At 40.5% G+C, this 15168-nt stretch overlaps 1 protein-coding gene across 1 annotated transcript; it reads right to left on the bottom strand.

Moving 5' to 3' along the window:
- Window positions 1–8602: 8602 nt before the first annotated feature.
- On the bottom strand, window positions 8603–10261 carry LOC147632388 (uncharacterized). Its single transcript, XM_086806966.1, has 2 exons — window positions 9176–10261; window positions 8603–9100 (listed from the first exon to the last, which is right to left on the bottom strand). The coding sequence occupies exons 1-2, from the start codon at window positions 10259–10261 to the stop codon at window positions 8603–8605; spliced, it is 1584 nt and encodes a 527-aa protein (XP_086663092.1).
- Between the last annotated feature and the right edge of the window lie 4907 nt (window positions 10262–15168).

Here is a 15168-nt window from a genome sequence, read left to right as displayed (position 1 = left end):
ATAAATACCTTGATTTATTGGGACATTGCACAATGCACATGTGGAAGTATTTTGCATTTGTCTCACTAAACATATTAAGTGGTAGTAGTGTCCACATGGTAGTATATACTGGCCGCTCCACCCATCGAATACTTTGTAACATACAGGACATTGGGAGGTGGAGGAACTTATAGCCTTAGCAGAAACTCCCACAAGATCAGGATGTATCAAAAAATGAGAGATGTGGTTTCCTTGGCGCACAGGAGCAATACGTGAAGAGATGCTCTGCACGTCTTGGCTGATCTTTGTTAGCTGCTCTTGAATCCCTCTATTGGCCGGGGGAGGAGTTGACGCTTGAGTTAATCGGTCAGCTTCTTTCTCCTTCTCTGCTAGCTGTGCCCCTAAGCTTTCTTTGACCTGGTTTAACTCCAGTCCGGCGCCCTCCACCATGAGAGCAAGTTCTTCTCTTGTGAATGTCACTGTCTCTTCACGTATGTCGTGGGTGTTGACAGTGGCCTCTCTGGAGGCGAAGTCTACTGGAGTTTCCAGGATAAAGTGAGCATATAGCATTTTAGCAAAATACAGTGGAGCGTCGGCGTTATGGAGAGGACGGCCGTACACCTCCAAGAAAATGCGATCGGCATTAGTTTTGATATCATTGTGAGTGCATCGAGAAATCTTCCATCTTCCCTTCTTAATTTCGCCATCTGGACATGGCCATATTTCCTTTATCATCTCTGTGGTTACCCATTTGTTTATGTCTTTCCATTGGGCATAAGATGGATTTGTCCATTTCGATAATCTGCACGCTGTTCTTGTAGCTTCGCGGGCTGTCAGGCCATGTGCAAGGGCCTTCATTCGCTCGTACGCCTTCTTGGCTAACTCCTGATGCTCGTTCGCTTGCGCCTGCTCCATATCTGCATGAACGTAAATGACTTTAGGATTTTAATGAAGTGTAAAGATCAATGTAAGATAAATTGACCATTACTCTCAAAACCTTGAAGTCAAACACAACGAGAGGAGATATGTATTGCAAAGACTCGATGAGAAATATCCACTTGACTCCAAAAACACTTCAAACAATGCTCGCACATCAAATTTTGAAGAGAAAACATAAACTTAAACACCACAAGAGGAGAGAGATATTTCAAAGACTCAATGAAGAGAGAAACAAAATTTTGAAACATTGGACACATCAAATTTTCAAATTCCTGAAACTTCATCTCTTGATACTGTATCATTACAAAGTCGGGGTGAATGCCACCGATAGCTCTACAAGAGGACGTTGTGCCCTCGTAGGGTCAGTATTTAGTGACCTAAAAAATTCAACTACTTGCAAAATTGATTTTCGCTCATCGCGATTAGGCAGAAACATCCAAGTTTTGACTCTATGAATAATAGTATCCATGGTAACTTTGTCATGGGAACTATTATCCATCCACAACTCTTGCACTTTCTTCCAAAAGTCATATAAAGTTTGTAATAAATATCCCAAGGCAAAAACATCAGATGCAGGAGTGTATGCATCTGCCGAAAATGGATCATAAAGCTCTGGGGCTATCCACGGCCGTTTATTTCGCTCTCTGTCTGCGTAGGAGACTGCCTGTGCCACCTTCTCTGGGTTCTTGTCTGCTTCAAAAACAAAATTGAGAGACACCCGTTTTTTGGGCGCTCTCAGCAGCAACCCCCAATCGATAATACCTATGCGTGGCTTTAGCTCTTTTGTATAATCCAACACTACATTAAAAGGATGTAGGTCGGTATGTACAATACCTGCCATATGTGCTGCCGCTAGACCTTCCACTAGGGCATGCATAATATGTGGCATGTTTATTACTACCTCTTTTATTTTTGAGAGTTCTAGGTGACTCAAAGGGATATTATCAGGCGGGGGTTGTCTCCATCCTCGATCCAAACGAAAAATCGCTCTGGTGAACTCACTGAATCTGAAGGGAACCTTCAGAAGAGTATCACCAAGAGCGCCGCCATTATAGTACGGGAAAATTGTGATCCAAGGAGCCTCTTTTGTAAAGGCAATGCATCGGAAAATCGATGGATGTAGCACTTGCATACCCTGCTCTGCCTGGAAGCTCTCGAACTTCGCGCTGCCTTCTCCTTTGTAGTGCTTTCCGCAAAAAGTGATGTGCTCCGGTAAAAATGATATACCTTTGATTGCATACTCTTTTACTGTTCCAAACACACCGGAGCCTATTGTTCGTCCTTCGTGAAGAGCTTCGTGCGGGATGCCAATAAGATGTGTGCACATAGAATTGTAGATGGTACGATTAATGACACCTGTACCACTTGCATCTGCCTGACTGGACGTTGCAGCGACGTCCTGGGCAATTCGCACTCTATTGGGGAGGGACTCTGCATCCAACGCCTTCATGCGCTTGCTCTTGGCTCTTTGCTCGCTCCATACAACGTCCCATAACTGTAGACGTTGCATATTGGCTTCAGGCGGAGCATCATCTCTAAGATCACTGCATGCTACACGCATGCTCCCCAAAATGGTTCGTGTTATGTGCTGATGGTTGAAATCTGCTATCTTCTGTCTATCTAGCAGCTCAGCGTTGCCTCCGCTTCAAAGCCGACGCTGTGCATTTTCCCATATTTGGTCTATGAGATCTCGCATGAGTATCTCAGACTCGTTGATCTTTTTGACGACATCATCAGTACATTGTGATACTGTGATGACCGCTTCAACGCGAATTGCTCGCAGAACAATTTTGCGCTCTTCGGGAGAAAGCATGTTGATCGTCTTCGTAAATCTAACAAATATCACTAAACACAAAAAAACAGAATATCAAACATTACTGAAATAAACATCAAGCAAATGTGAGAGAACAGCAACAAGTATATCAATATCGTCAATGTTCATACAAAAACGGAATATCAAATAATTTTAATGAACTCAACATCATCCAATACATCATCAAACGTGAGAAAACAGCAATAAGTGTATCATTACTTATCAATGATCAAACAAAAACAGAATATATCAAACAACATTACTGAACTCAACATCATGCAATACATTATCGAACGTGAGACAACCGCAACAAGCGCATTATTACTTACGAAGTGTATACATTATCGAATGAGAGAGAGAGAGAGAGGGGGAGGAAGAGAGAGAGGTGTGACAGATAGAGAGAGGAAAAATTAAATGACATTTTTTATAGTTTTGTGAGTTCCTAAAGAGAGAAAAATAATGTTTTGTAATCCTAAAGCACTCCTCATCTACATACCTATCATGATAGAGAGAGTGTGGTGTATCATGAGAGAGAGAGAGAAAGAGTTGTGAAGTGTATCATTGCGAGAGAGAGAGAGAGAATTGTGAAGTTTATCATGAGAGAGAGAGAGAGAGAGGAGAGGAAGAGAGAGTTGTGACAGATAGAGAGAAGAAACATTAAATGACATTTTTAATGTTTTTGTGAGTTCCTCAAAAGAGAAAAATAATGTATTGTTTTAATTTTTAAGTAAATAGAGGGAGAAAAAAGAAATTATTAAAAATTATGTATATTTTAAGAGAAATAAAAAAAATCATTATCTACACATCTATCGTGTTGTGAAGTGAATCATGAGAGAGATAGAGAAAGAGTTGTGAAGTGTATCATGAGAGAGAGAAGGGGGTAAGAAGAGAGAGATTCATATTTTTCGAGTTACGAATCACGATATTATAAAATAAAACGTTTAGACAATATGATGTAAACTTTGATCCATGAAATACTAATGCCGCGTTAGCAACCAAGTATCGCATGGATCAAACACAATAAAAACAATACAAGTCAAATCAAACAAATTTACGACATTTATTCGACCGCGTTAACGATCATATGCCGAAATACGCAAGCAAATTTACGACACCTTTTCGACCGCGTTAACGATCAAATGCCGCAATATGCAAAAAACATTTTATGCACTAACGGACGACACCAACTTGCCGTGTTAACGACAAAATGCCGCCCGATTCTATGGGAATACCCATAGGATACGAACATACACTGGCCGCGTTACCGACCATATGTCCGCATTTAACAAAGGGAAGGGAAGGGAAGGTGACATCGCCATAACGATACTATGCTTGCCACGTTACCGACTAGTACTGCTACGGCGTGCCATACTTACCATAGGACACAGACTAGCCGCGTTACCGACTAAGTGCCCCAGGGTAAGCACCATTCCGAAGAATGGCCTTACACACACACACCAGTCGTGTGGCGGGCCACCCAAATCCTACCGCGCATTGCGACAATGGGCGGCTGCCCGCACGAACTCACCCACACACACATCCCTCGTGTGGCGGACCACCCACATCCTGCCGCGCATTGCGACAGTGGGCGGCTGCCCGCACGAACACACCCACATACACACACACACACACACAAGTTTTCATTACCTGTGTATGCTGTCAGCAATGAAATCCCAAAGGGCCCCCCCGGGCCCATATATATAGAAAAATGTACCCCGCCGGGCTATGTGACGACCCCGCAGGGACCCGCCCGGGCTTTTGCGTACCCCGGCGAGCCCGCCGGGGTACAGCAAAAGCCCGGCGGGATTTTTCCCGGTTACCAGGTCGCTTGCCACCGGCTTTTTTGAGAACATGTTAACATGTGAACATGTTAATAACATGTTCACACATGTTATTAACAAAAAAAATTTTGTGATCACGTGAATATAAAATCAGAGTTTTCCATTATTCTAGGGGTAGCTTTGGGTTGTTACGGGTAATCTACTAAAAAAGAAAAAGCTTAGTGACAGTTCACATTGGGGATTTAGAGAGTCGTCTTTGTTGGAGATTGGTTAAATACCCTTGTATCAATAATTAATTTCCACTATTAGATGAGTGTATATTGCCCATGTAAAAGAACATTTTTATTTAGCTAGATTGTTTTTTTAATTGTTATTACTGGGTAACACTTAGGCTAGTTTGAGAGAGAGAGAGAGAGAGAGAGAGAGAGAGAGAGACCCCATCCCCTTTCAAAAAACTTCAGCTAAGGCAAAAGGCTTTAAATTGAAAACGTGTTCTTTTCTTTTCAAGCCTCCAACCCAAAAAATCCCTTTCTGTCGAGTGACAAGAATTGTCACTAATTTGCAAATGACTTCTTGTGCGACAACATTAAGGAGAAATATTACGAATACAAAACCCATAAACAATCTCCAGACTTTCACATAGGACCTAGGGCCTGAGTCTTACATAAGTATCCTTTCTATTTAATTTCAAAAAAACTTAAAAGGCTGCCCTATTTTGCCAATTGTGTAAGAGAGAAACTTTGACCAATTATGTAAGAGAGAAACTTTGACCAAAAGAAAACGCCAACCCCTAATTTATCTCTACAAAATAGAAGGACTAAAAGGACCTTATCTATCTGCAGTCTTTGAAGGGGATTTTCCTATACCTACTTACAAATGTCCCTAAGTCAACCAACACCAATAGGTATGCCAAGTGTCACTTATACATGGATCCAAGAGTGGTTTTTATTTTGAGGCCTAGTATGAAAGGGCATAGTGTGATGGCTTGGACAAGAAAGTTGGAGCTGTGTGAAAAGGCCTTTAGGATCTTGCATTCGGAAAACAATACCCATAACATCACACCCCTGGCAAGAAACACACACAAATGGTTTACCTCTTTTCCCCCCTTGAAGGATGTTTAGGGTTTATAGGCAAATAAGAGTTGTAGGGTTTCCATGTAAGATAGTTTGGGTTACAATTTGGAGTTAATCTGCCATCAATTTTGATCTAGCATTCATAAGTAAATTTTGATGGTTTAGGAATTGTAGGCAGGTCTTGATGGTGAGGAATTTGGTAGGCATAGAGAGATTCCATGGATTCCATGGAATTTAGAGAACTAGGGTTAGGATTTTTAAAAGCATAGAGAGCTTCCATGGCTATAGCTTTGGTTCTAGGAATGTCTTATGCACTATGGTCATACATCACGAAGAGAGTAGACAAACCCAAGAGTAGACAAGGGTTGTTTATGGCCTATTCTCGGCTTCCCACATTTGTTGCACCCTTGTACCACAACATCGAGCTGAGGTTGGACTTCATTGTCTTCAAATTTGATGCACAACTTGCCATCACCATTGACATTTTGTAGGAAAATTCACACTTGGTCCTCAATATATTTGTCTTGACAACTTTGGATGGCTCATGTGGCTACATTAGGACGAGAAGATATGTGAGGTACGTCATCACTTTTTTTTCTTCTTTTAGCAAAGAGATCTATTATGTAAAATAAAATCATCTAAAGGGTTAGGGGTTATCTCAAAGCAAAAGGTAGGGAGGTCTTAACCAATTAGGGGCATAGAAGTGGAAAATGTCCTCACATTTGAAGTTTCAAAATTGGCATTCTGATTGGGTTTGTGCTCATGATGGAAGATAATACCTCCCTATAGATGCCCACCAATGGTATCTATGTCTTCATGACCAGGGCTATCCCATAGCATCTCAAACTAGACATCGTGTAGGATTTAATCTTAGCTCGCATCATGGCTAAGCCATTGGGATGTATGTCTGTGGGTAGCTTCAAACATTGTATTCTTAACAATGTTCTTTAAATCAAATGGGTTTCACATGCAAGGTGCCCTTGCACATAACCATGCCATGTTGTGTTCATGTTGTTGAGCGTGCTATAAGCTTTGTTTGTTCTACTATGATGTAGCTCTTACATGAAGAACGAAGAGAAGAGACACATGGTTATGACACAATTTGAGCCAGTAGACGGAAAAGGAAAGCCAAGATGTCACAAATGTGAGAAACTTCAATTTTTGGATATATGTGCGCATGTGTGCATGTGTGTAGGTATGCATGTATGCATGTATATATATATATATGTATATATGTATATGGTAGAAGTTTGATTAAACAACAACTTATTTTTTAACATGTACTCACATTACATCATATGTCTGTGATTTTGTTTTGTATTCAGATTGCTAAAAAATGTGAACTACTATGAACTAAAGTATTTGACCACGTTCCATAGTGAGCGAGGGCAAAGGCTTGCTTGTGCATGACAACACAACACCACTAAGAGAACAATAATGCAAGACTAATGATTCTCTTGAATTCCATCTAATTAATGCCTACATGATGTAGTGGGTGCATGTACATAGTAGAGATGCAAGACTCTTTTATGCGGATCTTCTTCAATAAATGTAAGATGGAAGATTGTGGAAGATCGTGCTACTAACAATGATGTTGCTCGCTAATTTTAGAGTCTAGTCCATGTCCAAGCATGTAGCCTATGTTGTCAATTCCTATGGGTAAGCTAATATGGAAGGTATATGTATATATTTAGTAATCATAAAAAGGTTCACTAACACCAATTATTATGAAGCTTAGTATCTCAATTTAGGAATCTAATTGGGTTTTTAAAATTGTTGAGAGGGCTAAAAGCATTCTTCATTATGTTGTGATGCACTCTTACATGAAGGATGGAGAGAAGAGATACATGCTTGTGACACAATGTGAGCCAGATGCTTGGTGCTACTTTGTTGACTAAGATGACCTTAATATATTTCAACAAATGGAAGAGGAAGGCTATGAACTAGGCAATGTCTATGATCTAAGACTTCTTAGCAATTTTAATGCTTTTTCTAGCCTAGGTAACCTTGAATAGGCCAAAGTGATGCATGATCTTGTAATGAAGTTTTTAATTAAGATAAATTACTTTCTAGCGAGTGTGCTTATGGACATGTAGAGTTATACCTATTGTACCTACTATACGTTGTTGTACCTAGTGCCAAACATGTTGTACACTAGTTGTACCTATCATACCTATTGTACACTATTGTATGCTATTTTACTTGTCATACTTGTTGTATCTGTCGTACCTATTATACACTATTGTATTGTATTATAAACTATTATACTTCTACATATTGTACGCTATTGTATGCTATTTTGCCTATTGTTGAATGTATATACACATGTATGCATGTATGTATATATGCATGTATGCATGTTTATACGTATGTGGTAGAAGCTTGATCAAACAACATTCTATTTTTAAACAGGTAACCACGTCACATCATCTATCTATGATTTTTTTTTGTATTGGGATTACTAAAAAATGTGAATTACTGTGAATTGATGTTAACTCAAGGTTAACACGAGCCCATCGACATGCATCAATAATGTACACACTTGCATCAACAAGCTTACACCCATACATTAGGGCCAAAAATGACTCAAAAAGGGCTGTGTAAGGAAGTGATTAATTTGCTAATTAGCGGAGCCGTTGACGGTCAAAACGACTCCAAATTTAGCGATTTTCCTAAATAAAAGCACATCCAAGTTATTTAAAGCGCATTCAAGTACATACCTTTTAAAATTAAAAAAACAATTTCACGATTCCCGGGATAGTTAATGCCGACATGACCACGATTCTTATTTTTGAATTTTTGCCGCCCCTCTCTCACTGTTTCTTTGCCATTCTCTCCCTTTATTTGTCACTCTCGGATATGGCTCTGTTCTTCACGAGCTTTCTCTACTAACTTTTTATGCTTTTTGCTCTGTTCCATCTTTTATCAAACTTAATAAAGAGTATTAAGTTTCAATAAAGAGTATGCGACTACACGAAGTTCTTTTCAATGAAGTTTAACGACTTCGGAAGGGAAGTTTATATCCACCAGACCCTAAAACTGGAAGGTATCCTTCTTTTCATACTCCTCATGATTTGATGAGATTTGTTGGAGATGGGGTTATAGTTTAAGGCTTTCTTACTCTTCAATAAACTATTTATCATACATTCAAAATCTCTTTCCTTGGCTGCAGCAGCATAGCTAGCATAGCAAAGAAAGTAACCTGCTCTAGAGGCATTAAAGCCTGCAGCATAACCAAAAATCCTAAGGGCAGCAGCTCTCTCAAGAACCAATATCTTGTTAGCATTTATTTGAAGGGGTGTGTAACCAAGAAACTTTGACAATACCTTTAGTGCAAATAAAGGTAGCTCAGGCTCTTCAGAATATTGACTATGAAAGGCACAAAAGGTTGCCTTGTCCAACAAAGGAAGATAGTGCAAAAGAGAGGATGAATCTTTCTTAAAGGTTCCTTCTGTTGCCTTTCCTCGTGAACCTTTGGCTCTTCCAAGAAAATTATCACTGTCAAGAAGTTCAAGCTGCAGAAAAAAAATAATTGATTAAAAAAAGCTTTAAAAGACAGAAAAAATATCAAGGGTCATTAATGAAACAACCTTCTGCAATTCATCATCTGCAACAACAACCTTCTCCTGTGCGAGGTTGAATAAACCAAATTTTTCCTTCTTTGCAACCTCTTCTTCTAAATCTCTCAGCTTGATATCTCTCCCAAAAGATTGAATACCAAGCTCCTGGAGCTTGTTTTCAAAATCCTCATCCTTCAAAGAAGGTGCTTCCTCCTCAACTCTCTTCATGCAAACAGCAAGTGCATCAGGAGCAGTAACAAAAGAATCATTTGAAGTCTGGAGATCAAGAGATAAAAACTCCTCCTTGGACTCTTCCTCTGTGTCAATAAAGTCCAAGGCAACCTCAGAAGCCTCAGCTACTATAGCTGCAATACAGTAGTCCTCCCTTATATTGAGAAGAAATTGAATCTGATGAAGAGGGATGAAATCTTTGTCATTAATAAGAAAGGAGGGGAGGCTTCGTATAGTAAGGGAGGCCTCAGACACCTCCACATCTTCAATGGGTTCAGGGATGAGGGTGCTTGCTTTAAACTCTGCAACATCCAAACCTGCACGTTCTTTTTCCTCTGAAGCAAAATCAATCTTTTCCATCTCCAAGGTCTCAGATTTCTCTATGTTCAAAACAGTGGAGACATTCAAGTTTAATTCATCCTTGGATGGAACATCTTCACCTGGAACTTGAGCACTTTTCTCATCTTTGAGAAAAAGAAAGAAAAGAAAATCAATGTCCTTTGAAACAAGGTTGCAACTTTTAACATGGAGTTGACAAGATATGGATTCTGGGATTAGAACATTGGACTTCTTTGAAAACCTGCCAAACCTTCTTAAAACTTTATTTTTTTCAAGAGAATTTTGAGTGAAATCAGTGAGATGAATGTAATCTTTTCCTTCCAGAATCAAACACCGACCAAGAACTGCATCCTCAAATTCCTTTAATTCATCTGAAATAAACTCTCTAAATTTATCCAAGATTTCACCAAGGACAAATTTGGGATTGAAAATTTTCAATGCCTCTGAGTAGACTTGCATGTCTCCACCAACCTCCAAAACGGCCTCCAGCAACCTTTCACTTGGGTCATCGAAAATTTGTTCTCTTCCCTCAAGATTAGTACTCATATCTTCGGTTCAATTTGCAAAAGAAATGGAATAGAAGCACCAAAACATAGTGGAAAACCTGCCTTAGAACCAATTCAACGTCTTAATTCAAGCCTCTAGGTTGTTTAAAGGTTCAAGAAGCACTTACCAATACGGCGCGATACAAGGGCTTTGGAACACCTCGGAGGGCCTCCTATCGCGTCGTGTTGGGTAAGCTGAGGGAAAGAAGTGAAGCACCTGAATGGAGCAAAACGTGGTCTTTGGAACAAATGCAAGGGCCTCCTCTCGCGTATTGTACCTGTCAGTTAAGAAACTTGGGTAGAAAATATGTTCATTTCTAGCCTCATTTATGTAAAAAATATGTTTCTAGCCCCTATCGCATCGTGAAGGAGAATTGGATAGCCCCTATCGCATCGTGAAGGGGCCCGATGGGGAGGAGCCTTGGGGGCCCGATGGGGAGGAGCCTTCACGTGGCGGGCCCTGAACTAAGTCTAAGGATATATGAGCTCAACGGGGACAGGAACCTCGTGGGGACCCCTTTAAAAGGGAAATGCTCATAAGGCGAAAGCAATCCTTGAGATGATGGGTAAGCTCAGCGAGAACAGAAATCTCGTGTTGAACCTTATGGGGATAAGCTTGCCCGAGCTTGCGAAAGCAAAATCTCTCAACTTTAGACTTAGACTGAGACCTCCCCCATCTTCATGAATGGTTACCGCTTTTGATTATCGATCCAGGATCCCCCGTGGGCGGTCCCCGGGCGGACGGGAAATAGGAAGGCTACTGGGGACCCCTGATGATCAATCGGCGCTTGATCATGTGGTTAATCGGCAAGCCCCCGACTGCCCGTGTGGACCTCTGGGCATTGGGACTGCGGGTGAGTTACCAGAGGAGGAGAACCTTTGCGTTATGCCCGAGCGTTCCTCAACAAGAGAGGGATGTGAGGGCGAAACGGAGGCTTTATCCCTGTAGCTCCAATTCTCCTTCACGATGCGATAGGGGCTATCCAACATCCTTTGACCGTGCCTATCGCGTCATTCCGGCTTCAGTCGCCTTCAGCCCCGCAAGAGAAGAGAACCACTCTCTCTCTCTCTCTCTTTCGTTTGCTTGACTGTGGTCACAGTCAGCCACGTCTAGACCGGCGCACAGGCCACTCCTTGCCAACATCCATATATATCCGACGGCAACACCGTGGACAAGAGGGATGTGAGGGCGAAACGGAGGCTTTATCCCTGTAGCTCCAATTCTCCTTCACGATGCGATAGGGGCTATCCAACATCCTCTGACCGTGCCTATCGCGTCATTCCGGCTTCAGTCGCCTTCAGCCCCGCAAGAGAAGAGAACCACTCTCTCTCTCTCTCTCTTTCGTTTGCTGTACTCACAATGCCATCATCGCTATATAATTCCTTTATTCTTCTTCATGTAGTATATATTGTCTAGGTGTATATTTCTATGTTCATTTTGCCAGACTAATTCAATATTGCGTTCACAACTCTTCATTCGTGACACAGACACAATCGCTGATGGAGCAGGTTCAAGACCTCCGTAAGAAGGTGCAAATTTTTAGTAGGATCAATTGCATTATCCTTACATTAAATTTTGGGTATTAGGACTCGATCTTGTGCTCTCTCAGCTTTAATTCACCATTTTTCTCGTTTTTTCTGCAGGAGCAACTCCTCTTACAACAAAATGAGACCTTAAGATCCAAGGTAATGCAGTAATGTAATGTATGTAATTCATAACGTATTTTGATTAATGCATAATGTGGGTGAGTATGAAAATTAACGCGTAATGTGGGTGATTAGCAATAGTGATTATGATCTGTGACACCTAAGTTGATGTGGGTTTTTGATAAGTAAAAGCTTGCTGAGGTGTCTGCCATGCTCCAAGCACCAGCTGACGTGACAACCACCACCACGAGGAGCTCGCAGGACGTGCAGGGCTCCTCAAGTGTGAGGGACTACTCAAGTCCGCAAAACCAGTCCAGCGCCGCCATGACTGTTGCTGCTGAATTAACCACTCTTCAGCTTGGTTTTTTTCCTCCATAGATCATCAGGGTACCGTTCACCTTCATTTAATATCTTGAAAACCATTATTTTTAATATCTTAAGCTTAAAAAATCTCACATTGCTTTGTTGGAGAAACAAAAAATCATCTGTTTTCTTCTGCACCCTTGACTTGCAGATCATCTCTCTGATCAGCTCCTGCATATGGATAGACTGACAGGAAATGCCTTAATACTTGCCACAATCTACTAGAGATTGCTCGTCAAATTGGGCACACAGTTACTGGCAAATCATGTAAAAATATATATAGCCTGCAGTAAGTATTGCTAGAACATTAAGAAAAATAACAACACTCCCGTCACCCGTGTCATGTGATATATATATATATATAATCATAGATATAGATATGTAAGAAAGCTTTAAAACTGTTTATGTGCGAAAGCTTTAGTGAAAAGGTCTAGACCACATTGTCATGTGTACTACAATATATCATATCGACTCTGCAACAGCAACAGCCGGTCATTTTTTTTTTGAAATACACATGCGGCTTTGCCTGATACGACACGTGCTAGCCCAAAATCGCTCAATTTAATCTCAAGTTCCTCCGTCAACAGAACTTTGGCCGCCTTCACGTCTCGTTCTGGCTATCATATTCACCTTCACCTTCTCTGCGAATTCTACAGCGCAAAGCAATCCTCCTACACGACGCGATTAGCCACCTCAGTCAAAGTCCGTTCATATCTATCGCGTCGTTTTGGATATCATTTTTACAACTTAAAAAAGTCTGTTTTTTAATCTAAAAGCCTTCTGTATCGCATGCTCAATCACCGAAGCCTCCTATGCCAACACCCATGCCTCCAAAATCATCTTCCAAGTCTCCCAAATTATCACCTAAAAAATCTCCCAAGCCTTTTGAAGAGCCACAGTTCTCAGAAGCCCCCAAGGTTTTATCAAGAGAGCAACCTGAAGACTCTTCACAGCCCCCTGTCCAGTCTCCTAAGCCAGCAACCCCCCCAAGGCCAAGTTCAACAAAGAAGGCTAGTGAGCCTTTCTTTTCACCTAGATTCAGCAAACAAAAAAGAAAGAGGGACTCTGAAGCTCCTGGGTCCTCGAATGTAAAGAGGAAGATGGATTTTGATTTATGTTCATTTCTAGCCTCATTTATGTAAAAAATTGTTTATTTTTACTTTGTAATGGAGCACCCAGTTTGTGTCAAATAGATGCACTCCTCAACTGAGAAAAATCTTTGATGATGATTTTGCAGTAAAAAATGTCATAAGTACCAGCATATTGAGTCAGACAACAAGATCAAAACAAAATCTTTATTTGAAAAGTATTGTGATTACAATTTCATGATCTTGCATTTGGCTCAAGTACAACTCTTTTGGGTGGAAGACATGTGATACAAGATGTTACATTCTCCATCCTTTTGCTTACAACAATTCCATCTACTTTAAATTTATATTCAGAGGATGTTTCATCAAGAAACTCAAGTGACTCTCTGACATCTTTCAGCATCCAATTAGCTATAACTATAAGTTCTCTAGGCTCAGTTAGTTGATGTACATATATTTTTAATTCAAACTCTGTACAGTTCTCTTCTGAATCTAGGGATACCCAGAAACCTAGCTTTACCTAGCTTGCTTCTCCATCTTCTATAATCATAACCTAAAACTAATGATTGACGACATAATTGATATGAAATTGACAGAGAATTGGGACTTATTCTGCAACTAATATTGTCACCAATGTGGTAAGTTTCTTTGGTTCTCCATCCTTCTCCAAGCACAATGTCGAGTTCAGCCATAGAAAGTCTTCTGTTGAGCCACATTGTCTTTGATCGTTGTAAATCCATGGTTTTGAAACATGCCACAAAGACATGTAAAGGTAAGAACCATTGAACCTTTATCCTTCTTGATATTCTACCCGGAGACATAGCTTTCAAAATGTCTTCTTTGATTTTGAATTTGAAGCTCGATAAAGTAAGTGAGTCTGGAGATTTCCAATCTAGCGAGTTGATGGTAGGAACAGGCACTTCACGAAGTTGTCCTTTCTCACCTTCTCTTGATGGAACCATATATTCTGCAAAATAGACAAACAAATCCATCGATTTGAAAAAAGATGGTGGTTTATCAGCATACAAAACATCTGCAATTCCTTTGTGAATTGCATTGAAGGTTCCACTCAGACTTTCAATAGGTTGCCACTCCACAGCTGTCGATGGAAAGATAACTGTTGTTGCCCAGTCATTTATTTGAAAAGACATAGGTTTCCAAAGTCCTTCCTCCCTGATATTATTAAAAACACAAGAAGTGATACTATGAGATGGACGACGTGCAGAGTTTGCCATGGGAACTTAAAAACAGAGAAAAGCCGCAAAAATTCTACAAAGAGAGAGAGAGAGAGAGAATGTGAAAGAAAGGATAGTGTAGACGTTCGAGACTAACTTGTCATGTCATAAATGTCGTTATTTTCAAAATTTGAAATAAAGATTCTGTATCTTCTTTGATTTTTTTTGAAATAAAATATAGAGCTCACGTCTGGTACGGTGGGTCCAAACTTTTATGTTTAGTCGTCCAGAACTCTCAAAAATAGCGGTGTCCACCAAAAGATAGCGATTTTTCACCGTTCTCCGTGAAAATAGTTCTCCAAGACCCAAGATAGAGGAGACAAGAATGCCATACTTTTGTATACGTGGCAAATATCTATTGGACCATTCCTTAATCTTAAGATTAACAAACAGCCCATTTTTAGACGTTTTTGGCCCTAATGATTATGAAAGGGTGCATTGGTGGAGATGGGCCATCAATAAACGAGCCAAAAGCATGCACAAGCTTCAACTATCAGGCTCTCGAGGAGGAGAAATAAAGGATACCTCGTGAGCAAAAGAGGGAGTGGAGAGAGAACACCAACATGCATCATCTT

The sequence above is a fragment of the Cibotium barometz genome, chromosome 13 (assembly GCF_041138505.1).
Source record: "Cibotium barometz isolate CiBa-2024 chromosome 13, ASM4113850v1, whole genome shotgun sequence".
NCBI lineage: Eukaryota > Viridiplantae > Streptophyta > Polypodiopsida > Cyatheales > Cibotiaceae > Cibotium > Cibotium barometz.
The sequence above is the reverse complement of the archived record's forward strand: the minus strand, read 5'-3'. Positions and strand labels throughout refer to the sequence as shown.

Coding starts and splice junctions, on each gene's coding strand:
- LOC147632388 (XM_086806966.1), bottom strand. CDS start 10,261: ATGAGTACTAATCTTGAGGGAAGAGAACAAATTTTCGATGACCCAAGT. Junction 9,101..9,175: donor CAGATGATGAATTGCAGAAG/GTTGTTTCATTA, acceptor TTTTTTCTGCAG/CTTGAACTTCTTGACAGTGA.